This window comes from Lissotriton vulgaris, chromosome 9, assembly GCF_964263255.1.
Source record: "Lissotriton vulgaris chromosome 9, aLisVul1.2, whole genome shotgun sequence".
In the NCBI taxonomy this organism is placed as follows: domain Eukaryota; kingdom Metazoa; phylum Chordata; class Amphibia; order Caudata; family Salamandridae; genus Lissotriton; species Lissotriton vulgaris.
Window position 1 is genome coordinate 626,053,938 of NC_141697.1, and position 12,599 is coordinate 626,066,536.

Here is a 12,599-nt window from a genome sequence, read left to right on the forward strand (position 1 = left end):
TACTCTGAGGCTTTCTTATTAGTAAATGTGTCTGTATATGGCTAAGAATACACATCACAAAAGGCAGCCACCAAATAATCTTCAGATTCTTGTGAACAGTTTGCTTCTTCTTTAGGAAACACATAACCCGGCCAGTGAATTTAACATGAAGAACTTGGTGGGGACTGCAGTGAACCTTTTTGGTGCAGGAACTGAAACAGTCAGTATCACCCTCAGATATGGGCTCATGATATTCCTGAAGAATCCAGAAGTGGAAGGTAAGAAAACCTAATTAACAGGGCCGAAATATTCCAGTATGTTTGAATGAAGGACATGTTATTTAATAAAAAACCTTATTTATAAAAAAGAAAGCACATTTCTTAGAGAGGAGTTTGGGGAGAGGAGTTGACCTAACGGCTAGGGCGGTCCACCTCAAATCTTGGGAACTGGGTTCGAGTCTCGGCAATGACGCTGAACAACCTGTGATTCTGGGCAAATCACTTAATCTCCCTGTGCCTGACAAAAAATAATGTGTCATCATGTAATGCAACTGGTGCTGTGTAAGGCGCTCATATATCCGAAAAATAACAAAGAACTCGCCATTTAATCAAAAATGTTCTCCCTGAGTACTCCAAGAAAAAATATATATTTACAATGTCCTCATAAAAATAATACTTTCTAAGAGACGTTTTCATCCGTTTGGCGCAGTCCAAATGATCAGTTCATATTCTGCTTCCGTATAAATCCAGCTCACAAGTTCCTTGTATTCCAAAGTATATTTATTGTTCCAAATTCACATCCAAAGAAAAAAAGCTAACACATGTTTCGTCGTGCTAAATTTGAGCACAGTGACTTTCTCAGGGCTGCAACCAAAATAACAGCAAGGAAACTCAACGCTAATATGTACATTCAATATTACCATTACATCTGTTGAGATATTGTATTTATCCAAAACCACAAATAATAGCGCACCAACAACCTGTGCTCCAGAAAAGAATAGAACCACTTCCCAAGTTCGAATCTCACCCAAAATAGTGAAAAAATAGAAAAAAGATTCATCACCAATAGTTCCTTCACCATGTTAGGTCAGGAAAAATAAGATAAGAAAATATAATAATACAGTCACCTGTTCTGTAACTAAATTATAAACATAAGATCGTCAGTTCATCCACTGTATTCCTCATAAACCAATTTCCTAAAGTGACAAATATCAAAATTTTGTAGTACTCCCTGTCCCAGTGGTGCCCCAACAAAACAACCAGTTAAATCAGTCATCTGATTTCTATTATTCGCTACAGTTCAAACCAAATATCCATAGCATGTCTGAAGTCCCTATCACAAATGCCAACACTTTATCAAACTTCCTCTGAGTAGTAGTCAAGCATGTGTAAAATATAATACCAAAATAAAGTACTGTATAAAAGATATCTACCGCCGCACAGTCATTTACTCTCAGTATCACACAGTCAGTTATTAGAATGCTGCCGGTAAATCCTGTAATCGAAATCAAAACCGAGTACAATTTGAATATACTCGCACATGTGCACTCTGCAGTCACAACATAATTTTAAATATCCATCCTACATTAGTACACTCACCCCATAGCTTCAAGTATTCAGTAGTCCAATATTCTCATCTCTCTTCAGATCAAGAGTAATTAAAATAACATCGAGTACGGGTTCTGAAAGTTTTGAAAAAAGAGGAACAGACTGTTGTGTCGGGTGATGGGGGGGCAGGATGGCCCTAGGGAGATCTCTCTGGGACCTACACTCAGGGGCATCTAATCCTGACTAGTCCTAACACGTGGCCCTAGAATAAACTCAGCCAGACACTGGGAATAAAGTTGCTTGCTCGGTCGGCGCGTCTCTATCTGAACGCCCTCGCACGTGCTCGACCTCTTTTTATTATAGGGCGGTCACATGACCAACATGTCCGTCCCTCGGGACATCGGGGGCGGACCTTCAGGAACATAACATTCCTCCTAAAATAAGGAAAAACCAAAAACAACTGCAAACATTCAAACATATCTTAACCATAATCTTTGTCTTAGTAACATCAGGACCGAGGCCTTCAGCGTCTTTCAAATGCTAGAGCATTCAGTTCAAACATTACGTGCATATATGTAAATGAGAACAGTCTTACGTAAAGTAATCTCTCAGCCAGCCGGAGGGGGTGGGATTGTCACGTAGCTGGCGTTGGGACCCCCGATGAGTCATCAGTTCTGTTCCAACCTCCACTTCGTGTCTTGGCGCCTCGCTGTCGGCCCCCTCCGGATCTGGGGCCTCATCCAGGGCCTCCGTGTCACCGCCCACTTCTTCGCTAGAAACCTGATGCTCGTCACGTGGCCTGACCTCGGGCTGAGATGTTGATTCACCAGCCGGCAACGTAGTTGCAGTTTCGGTTTGTCCGCCGCCTTGCTGGCGCCTTGGCTCGCTGCTTGAAGGGTGATAGAGTTTGAAGTGAGACACATTGCGAGTCACCCTGTCTCGTCCTCGAGTGGCTGTGATGCGGGTGCCCTTCACACCACTGACTCGCCATGGTCGTTTCTCGTAATTGAGTTTGAATTTGCCACCAGTTGCACGATTCCTGATGAGCACCAGGTCGCCTCTTTTGAAGTGGGGGGCCACAGCCCGGCGTTTCTTGCTGATCTTGTCACATGCAGAACTTCTTTTCTTCTCCACTGTGTGTTCATCTATCATTTCAGGTGCCCACTGGGGGTGATGGGGAATGGAGTCAGTTATTACCCTTCCTAGGAGGAGGTGTGCGGGAGCTACCCCAGTTGTGGAGTGCGGGGTCTGTCTGTAACTTCGGAGGAACGTGAAAATGGCCATTTCCACTGACTGTCCCTTGTCATGCGCAATGCGGATGACCTTGTTTAAAGTCCTCATGAACCTCTCGGCCTCCCCGTTGGCTTGAGGCCACCTCGGTGTGATGCGCCTGTGACGCGTTCCCAGAGACGAGAGATATTCCGCAAAGTCTTGACCCTGGAATGGCGGTCCATTGTCCGTTCTGAGTTCCCTCATGGCTCCATGGGTGGCAACGATTTTTTCTATCTTGGGGATCACACAGTCTGCACTGGTGCCGGTGACAATTTCGACCTCAGGATATTTAGAGTGGTCGTCTATCATTACCAGCGTGTGTCTTCCATCCGGAAGGCTACCAAAATGCATGCTGACCCTTTCCCAGGGACCTCGGGGCCTGGGTTCCACAATGATGGGGGCTTCACGGGGGCTGTCGCCCGTGGTTTGGCAGGCCGTGCATGTTCGCACCACATTCTCCACCATGTCGTCCATGAGCGGGAACCACACCTTTGTCCGCAGCCGGGCCTTCGTCTTGACCATCCCCTGGTGCCCCACGTGTGCCAGTTGAACTACTCATCCTGTCAAAGCCGTCGGGATCACCAGGCGATGCCCTCGCAGAAGGCACCCGCCGCGTCTTCATTCAGTTCAGCCCTCACGTGGTACAGACTGTCCATGATTTTCTGGGCCTCTGGTGTGAGTACTTTCCAGCTCTCCTTGGCTTTCTGCCAGTTGGCCGTTCGGAGTAGATCCTTGGCCCGCTGTATGCAGGCATCCTGAGCCGTGACGCTCACAACCTCTTCCAGGGATATGGGGCGCGGGCATGATCTGGCCACGACCCATTGAACATAGGCCTCCGTCTCTTCTGCTTCCTCCATCTCCTCCGGGGTAGCCGGCCTGGGGTGTCGTGACAGGTAGTCCGCAGGATTCCTTGCCCCTGGCTGGTACTCGATGGCGCAGTTATATTCTTGCAGTTGCAATATCCACTTTTCAATTCTAGGGGGTGGCTTGGAGGAGGTACCTGAAAACAGAGACAGCAGCGGCTTGTGGTCCGTCACTACTGTGAAAGGCTTGCCATATACGTACAAATGGAAGTGCCGGCATCCCCAATGTATTGCAATGGCCTCCTTTTCGATTTTGGGAATACCTTTGTTCTGTGTCCGTGAGGGACCGGCTGGCAAAAGCAACAGGGGCCCAGTCTATCTCGTCTCGGGCTCTCTGCATTAGAACAGCCCCCAATCCCGCCGGTCCGGCGTCTACCGCAATGAGAGTGGAATGTCTGGGGTCAAAAAATGCCAATGTGGTGTTGCTGGACAGCGCACTCTTAATGTTTTGAAATGCCCTTTCCTGCTCAGGTCCCCAGTTCCATGGTGTGGAATCTTTGGTTAGTTCACGCAGAGGGAGGGTCAGGTTGGCCAAGTCTCTTATGAAGCGACCACAGTAATTTACCATCCCGAGAAAGCTTCGGACTTCCGTGACAGTGGTAGGCGGGGGTGCGTCCTTGATGTCCTTGACCTTGTCGGGATCAGGGTTGACGCCATCGGCTGAGAACACGTATCCGAAGAACCCTAGTTTGGTCTGAAGAAATTCGCACTTGTCTCGGTGCAGAGTGAGTCCAGCGCTGCGGAGCCTGCGGAACACCTGCGCCAAGCGTTGGTTGTGTTCGGGGATTGTTCTTGCATGCACCATGATGTCATCACTGACATTGATTACCCCCGGTATGCCAGTAATGAGTTCTTGGATAACATTCTGGAACACCTCGGCAGCGCTAGATATCCCAAAGCTCAACCTGGTGTACCTGCGCAGTCCGATGTGGGTGGAGAACGTCGTAATGTTCCGGGATTCTTTGTCCAGTACGAGTTGATGGTACCCCGCCCGGAGATCCAACTTGGAGAACCACCTGGCCCCGGCCATCTCTCCGATCAGGTCGTCGATCGTGGGGGTGATATGTCGTTCCCTTTTGATGGCCGCATTGGGGAGGCGCATGTCCACGCAGATCCGGACCGCCCCAGGCTGTTTTGGTTTCCTTGTGACCACGATGGGTGATACCCAGGGGGTGGGTCCGGACACTTTCTCAATGATACCCGCTGCTTCCAGCTTCTGTAGTTCTTCCTCGACCAGTGGCCTCAAATGGAACGCAACCCGCCGGTGTCGCAGGGCCACCGGTTGAACAGTGGGGTCCACATGCAGGTGTATTTCCCGACCCTTGAAACAACCAATCCCTTCAAACAGGTCAGAAAAGTCTGCAATCAGTTGTTGCACCGATTCCTCATGCACCCCAAACGCAAAAGAGACCACTCCCAAGTCTTCTGCCGTCCGACAACTCAGGAGCATGCCTTGACCTTCTTCCGACACGAAGATGTTGGCTCGCGTGATCTTGTCTCCGTGCTGGACCGCTGCTTTAAACTTTCCCCGAATGCGGAGGGGAACGTCCTGACCGTAGGCAAAAACGGTGATCGGAGTGGAGCGGAGGCTGGGAGGAGTAGCCATGTCTCCGTAGAGGGATGCACTCATGAGATTTATCGAGGCGCCCGTGTCCACTGTTGCCATGAAGTCCTGATCAGCCACTTGTATCGCGCACTGTGGTAGTGACCTGGTGCGTCTGGTGGCCGTGCCGATCATGTGCACCTTGTGTACGGATCGCTCCTCCTCGTCGTCGTCCATATCACTGTTGCTGGGTCCTCCTTCCGCGCCTTCGGGCTCCGCCACCGTATGTATTGTCTGGCGGGGCTTGCTGAACTTTTTGGACCGGCACACTTTTTCAAAGTGATTCATTTTTCCGCAACCGGAGCATATTTTGCCCCGTGCTGGGCATTCTGGCGCCGGGTGTCTCGGGCCTCCACAGTAACCACATGACTGCGTCGAAGCTCCGCCCTGCTGAGTTGTTGTTCGCTTCGCCCATTTGGGCTGTGGGCGGACTTGTAGTCTGTTCACCGGTTCCACTTTCATGTTGGCCTGTAAAGCTGCTTCCATGTGGGCTGCCCTGGCCTTGGACAGCTCCTTTGTGCGGCCCAGCGTGAGAATGTCTGGGAGGGGTTTCCCCGATTCCTCCAGTATTCTCTCGCGTAGTTTAGCAGAGGCGCATCCCTGTATTATCTGGCCTCTGATCTCTTCCGTGACATCCTGAAATCCACACGTTAATGCCAGCTTCTTCAGCCGGGAGTGGTAAGCGTCCAGCGATTCATCTGGCAATTGCCGCGCTTGTCTGAAAATGAATCGTTCATAGTCTTGGTTGGCCATTGGTTCGAAGTGCGCATTGAGAGCATTTATTAGTGTGTGGTGGGTTTTGGGAGTTGCCTCCGTAAGGGTGCGGGCAATGGAGTGAATGTCCTTGCCACCAAGATGGAGAATCATGGCACGCTTCTGTTCCTTATGGACCTTGGTGGCCTCGAAGAATATGAAGAGCCTGTCCACCCATTCCTTCCACTTCGGTGCGAGAGTGGAGGGCGCACCCTCCACCACAAACGGTTCAATGGGCGGAATGTTAGCCATCGCTTTCGACGCCCAGGAGGATGTCCGTGGGCAGCCGGGAGATGATCCGGCGGCGACCGGAGCGCCTGGCCAGGCGTACCTTGGTGCGGTTCACACCCGTGCAGCCCAGCGCGGCGCGGCACTAGGCGTGGAGGGTCCACGTGAGGAAATATAGATTTTTTTGGACAAGCAATGTTCCCTAACGCGTACCCCTCCGTCTCCATGTACTGGCTTGAAGTGCATGTAATTTCCCTCCTGTGCCAGCTATGAAGACGCAAATACATTTGCGTCCATCTTTAACATGTCCTCTTTCAGATCCGCCATGAACGGATTGAATATTCAGTTTCTAAATATGCCATGCCAACGTCTTTTTGTGGTATACCTTACACGTTTTTCAGCTCTGGCGAAGTAGGCCCTGATTCTGCCATCGAGCCTCTTTTTCCTGCCTTCTGACTCTGAGGGCCTCAACCCAGTCTGCTTCTGTACCAGTGACCCCTGCCTTACTTCTTGCGCAGCTCACGGCGCTTGGCTCAGCCTGCTGCCTGCCAAGACTGTATTCAACCTTCGATTTATCTGCTCCACTCCTCGAAAATACATTCCTGTCTCGTTGTTCAAGTAAACATCCTCCCAGCTGCAGGAGCAATGGGCCCGGCCTTTCTGTCTCCGTGCAAGTAATTCATAGACTCCGTTGCCATGGTAGGCCCATGCCCCCTCACCTCTCATGCAGACACGTAGACACCAGACGCTTATACACGCACTCACAACCAGTATAGAATAGCCCTCGTCCGAGAGACCTTTCCCTTCCAGATACTACAGTTCCTTAAACATAAGATATCAGATACGATTTGGGATTAGGTTGGTCTGACATCCCAGACTTATGTCTGCACTTGTAGGGCCAAATGTCAAGTCCCCTTCACCCTCCAGTTACACGTCAGCCACACGTCATGCTGCTGCGCGCGCACCTCTGCCATGTAATTCTGCTGACACTGCAGGATTCTCTTATGGATCCACCTACTTGTGACATCATGATAAATGACGTTTCTAGTACACGCCTTCATGCACGCCTATTGCAACGCCTTTTCCTGTTACGTATGAGCATATTATCTCTTTTTTCAGCTGTTACGCCTTCTGCATATGTCTTACTGTAATGCATTGACTATATATATGAATAACTGTCAATAAAATGTTGTCTGTCAGTCCCTTCCCGAACCTATGTGGTGACGGAATGGTATGCCACCTTGGCTCGAGCCAAATACCCAATTCCTTTTTAAGGAATAAAACCCTTTTGAGTAAACCTCAATATCACGGATTTTGCCTCTTATTTATCTGAGTTATTCTTATTGATTTTACCGCATAAATTAAGCATGGGTAATTAGATTTTACCACAGAACTGGCGCCCGAATAGGGACCCCTCCCCCATCTCACACGCCGGCGGTGCGTTGCAGGCCTGGCCCCCTGCCACAGCCGGACGGACAACTACGCGTACCCGCAGGATTTCCTGTATCTCCCTCAGGCCAACGGAGGTGACTGAGGCTGCGATCGACACCCAGACGAGGCGGTGAGGAGTGCGGAGGATCCCGACCAGAGCCTAGCTGAGAGAGCAAGATCCGAGGTATACGGAGGCCCACCAGGTTCCGAAGTTCCGAAGTATCTGCGTCACGAGTCCGAATCCAGTCCGAGTCCAGTCCAGTCCAGGGTTTCCGAGGCCTTCTGTTTCCGTGCTTCCCGGTGAGTACCGTTGCTAGGGACGCATCTAGACGTGCGCATTAGTTTGTGCCGGTCAAAACGGGCTTGGGTACACAAGCCTGGTCTGCACTGTTTAGCAGTGTATCTGTACTGTTTAGCAGTATATCTAGTTTGCACTGTTTACGGTGTATATGTACCGTTTAGCGGTACATCCAGTTTTTCCCAGTCAGTAGTTTTGTTATAATTATCGTTGTTCTCTTTGACATGTTTTACTGTGTCATTCAAATGTCGTGGTATGAGTGAATGTTCGATCTTCTTTATTGTGATTATTGTGTTCATGTTCAGTGTGTTCATATCTGAGTGAGAACCAAGTAGTCAGGTTTCAGAATGCCGTTATTCTCCAAATTAAGACAAATAAAAACTAGAAAAGGGGTACTAGAAGAAGCCGTCCCCATTCCACCTAGGGACACTCCAGGGTACTTTATGTACCACAAGCATGGCCTAGATGCCGTTTTATTTCTCGACTTATGGGTGGATTACACTAAAGACCTATCAGAGAATCAGAGATGGCCCGCTGCTGGGACATGGGATGCAGATTGCATCATGAGAGTAGAAGAAGCATTATGGAAAAAGAAAGCCAGGCAGTCACAGAAAGATGCCATTGAACTATGGCGTAAAGAATCGCATAGGCGCACAGAAAAAGCACACAGATTAGAAGAAAAACATAAGGAGGAGCCTGAAAAGACTCGAGAAAACGCATTAGTTGAGGAAGGTATTCGAGGAAAATTAGAACAAGTAGACAGACAGCGAAACACACTCATGAATGGCATGTATCCCGTCTTGATTGAGGGTTTGCCTAAGGCCACCCCGGAAGTCCCGAAAAACTTACCACCCCCACTGCTCCCGACTAAAAAGCACCAGAAAACAGCAAAGGACGTTTTCCTTTCTTCCTATCTAGACGATGTAGCTCCTGCATATGTTAATACCGTACCGCCACGCACACCTCCGCCTGGCGGCCAAGATGGTCAGCTCCTACCTCCCCGACAAGCTACTCCTCCTCCCGCTGTTCCTCCTGGTCTTCCAATCCTCCTTCCACCCCTTCCTGGACCTGCACCCCTTGATATGGCCCCAACTAACCCCTTCGGAGCCGGCGCCTCAGGTGGCGCGTCCGGAGGAGCGGTAGGTTTCCAGACCCCGCCACCCACCCATCGATTGACTTTTAGAGAACAAGCACAACAACGTACACCTAGAACAGGCGATATTACCATCTATGGAGATCGTCTTGCAGACTGTAGATATGATCCAGTACCTGGTAAAAAGAATGACAAAAGAATGTTGCTCGCATCTGTACGACTGCGGAGAGTCACAAACTTCTTATTAACACTACCTGGAATGATAGATCATCTAGATCGAATATATCGGTTTGTCCAGACAGGAGTAGGGCCTGAAAGTATTAAGGAGGCCATGGCCTACCAGAAAGTAGATACTCAAGCCAAGATATTACGGTTTCTTATAAACTGTTTCATAAGAGAAGTGGATAGGCCGGGTATGAACCCGGATGACGTAAAGGCACTCCACAGGTGGGGCCAGAATATAGCGGACGGGAATCATGATAAACAGGCCTGTATAGAAAATATGTACCGAAGAATCCGAACTGCAATAAATAAAATGCATGAGAAAAGACAGCCACTACCGGAAGTAGATTCAGACAAGCATGAATCCTCGGAGGAGGAGGAGGACGAACAAGTAGGGACACCAGAGAACACACAGACACCGGCTAGAGAAATGGTAGCTTATGTAGGTAAAGGAAGACCGTTCAATAATTCAATGCGCCCAGTGCGTCCAGAAAGTAAAAGGATTTTTCAGGAAGCCATGTGTAATCCGAAAACCCCCGAACACTTATTCCAGGCCACTGATAAAGTACTTCAAGAACGAATGGGGTACCATGTACTCGATTCTATGGACGAACAAGAATTAGCTAGGTCAGCCGTGCAATGGGCTGACAAGCCTGAGAAATATGGTGATGATGCGTTAGCACATACGTTTTTGAACCTGACACCGAGTGAACAGCGTTTAGCTGGTATATACATGATACAACACCTGCTCTTATTGTATAGAAGCCAACATTCTGATCCAGGCCCTCTTCCTGATATATTAATAGAACTGCTCATGAACAGATGGAGTGGTCTGGGTACTGATCTAATTAAAGTAATTCTAGAACATCGTCACAAGTATAGTACCTTCTTATGTCCACAGATCAACCCAACACATGTCATGGAAAGGAAAATGTATTATATGGACAGACAGAATCCGTTGCGAGAAGTGCACCCAGTACAGAATGCAGACAATACGCTTAGGCGCGTGTTTGTGTACACACCCATAACTAAAATGGAATTATTGGAGATGAAGAAATTAGTACCTAGTCATGACAAAGATCCCGCAGGTTTCCACCGTGAAATAAAGGATATGTTATTAATGGGCGATTACACTTTTCCAGACCTTATGAAAATATTGAAAGTATTACTGCCTCCAGGAATATACGAGAAACTGAAAGAAAAAGAGTGGGAGGTGGGAGATGCAAAGATTGAATGGGCTGCACTAGAAGATGAAGAAAATACTCGAGTTCCAGGCCTAGGGCTTGGAGACAAAGTCAAGGCGTTACCAGGGTTGTTAGTACAGGTATTGTCACGTTTATTGAGTACGAAAAAGGAAGATTGGGGTGCAATCTCAGCCTGTAAACAGAAACCCGATGAAGACACTAGTGATTTCTACACCCGATTTGAGAAATGTTTTGGTATTAATAGCGGTCTGAAAGCAAGTAGCGATTCATATCCACATCTTTTTGTAACAAAATTAGTCGAGAATTCCCTGCCCCAGGTCAAGAATAGAGTACTGAAAGTATAAAGCACTTGGCAAGCTAATACTCCTTCACAAATGTTACAAATGTTACAGTACCATCAGAATAGACTAAGAGAAGAACAAGAACACGAACAAAGACGTATGAAAGATACAAAAATGAAAATGTTAGTTGCTCAGTCGGTTCCTGCCGACGGTCACAAAAAGGGTGCGACCCAGCCCAGTAATTCAACGGCTCCTGTTAAAGGGGTATGTAACTATTGTAAACAGCCAGGTCATTATATAAACGATTGTGCAGTTCTGAAACACAATATCTCCACGGGTAAGACCAAGGAGAGACCGCGTCCACCTAGACAAGATCAGGTTCAACAACAAGTACCCCAGAATATACAACATATTCCGCCTATGCCAGCTTCATCACAGACCGTAGTGATACCACAACAACAGCCTATCACCGCAACACAAAACACGACACAGCAGATGTACCAGTATGCACAAAATGATTACCCCGATTATCAACGATACACATGAAACAGCCTGGAGAGGGAGTTCCGCTTGCCTCTTTTTGAGGTTCCTGTAGATCAAAGGGGTCCTTATGTACACAGTCAAGTATTAGGAAAGGACAGAAAGTTTCTCATTGATACAGGGGCAAGCAGAACCACGATAAGTCACAATGAAGTACCAGGGGCACCCCTCTCAGGCTCACAGAACGTGTCCCTTGGATTTTCAGGAAAACCCATTATTAATGAGGTATCACAACCTCTTCCTCTTGCAGTTGGTCCTTTGACACGGACTACAGATTTATTGCTTACGAAATCATGTCCAGAAAACCTGTTAGGCATAAAGACATTGAAAGCTCTAGGAGCTATTATATGCTGTTCTCCGGAAGGAGTACGATTGTTTTTGCGAGATTTCAAAGGCCATTATGTATTGAGAGACATGGATCGCAGATTACAGAATGTCCCTGCACACTTGTGGGCGCAAGGCCCCACTGATGTAGGTTGTATGCGTATTACACCATATCGAGTCACACTCAAAGCAGGAGTGATATTACCACGTATTCGACAATACAAGTTACCCCCGGATGCTGTAGTGGCTTTACTGAGAATCATTGACGAGCTCATTGCACAAGGAGTGGTTGTGGAAACTGACTCCAATGTATGTAATTCTCCTATTATTCCAGTTCTTAAACGTACTGACCCAAATGCACCTCCTGTTTATCGATTAGTTATTGATCTGCGCGAATTGAATAAATGCATTGTACCACAGTATCCTGTGGTCCCAGATATCTCTTCATTACTGACAGCTATTGATTCAGAAGCGACGTTCTTCACTGTAATTGACCTCAAGAACGCCTTCTTCAGTGTCCCGATCGATCCGGAAAGCCAATACTTGTTCGGATTCAGTTTAAATGGACGATCTTTCAAATTTGCACGCGCACCTCAAGGATTCACAGAAAGCCCCAGCATTTATAGTCAAGCATTGAAAAAACAACTCGACAGTATCCACATGCCAGTTAACACTGCCCTGCTTCAATATGTCGATGATCTGCTGATCACCGCTCGAAGCGAACCTGATTGTGAACATGCCTCACTGACTGTTTTGAACTTCCTGGCTGACAAGGGGCACAAGGTGTCCCCTTCGAAGCTGCAATTCTGTGTTCAGCAAGTTGTGTACCTGGGTCACTTGCTGTCCAAAGTGGGGAGACAGCTCACTCCTGATCGCATTCAGTTAATTGTAAACATGTCACCACCCAGAACACAAAAGGAGGTGCGGGCTTTCATAGGCCTCACTTCATACTGCAGACAA

General features: G+C 48.1%; 1 protein-coding gene across 2 annotated transcripts in view; it reads left to right on the forward strand.

The window, feature by feature from the left end:
• LOC147691984 (cytochrome P450 2G1-like) overlaps positions 1-12,599 on the forward strand; it is a 339,761-nt gene that overhangs the window by 200,774 nt on the left and 126,388 nt on the right. For both annotated transcript variants that reach the window (XR_015299981.1, XM_086938274.1), the window contains exon 6: positions 116-257. Coding sequence is in view for 1 of the 2 variants with exons in the window: in XM_086938274.1 (XP_086794400.1) it covers positions 116-257 (142 nt within the window). In the remaining variant the exon portion in view is untranslated. The remainder of the gene's footprint in view (positions 1-115; positions 258-12,599) is intronic.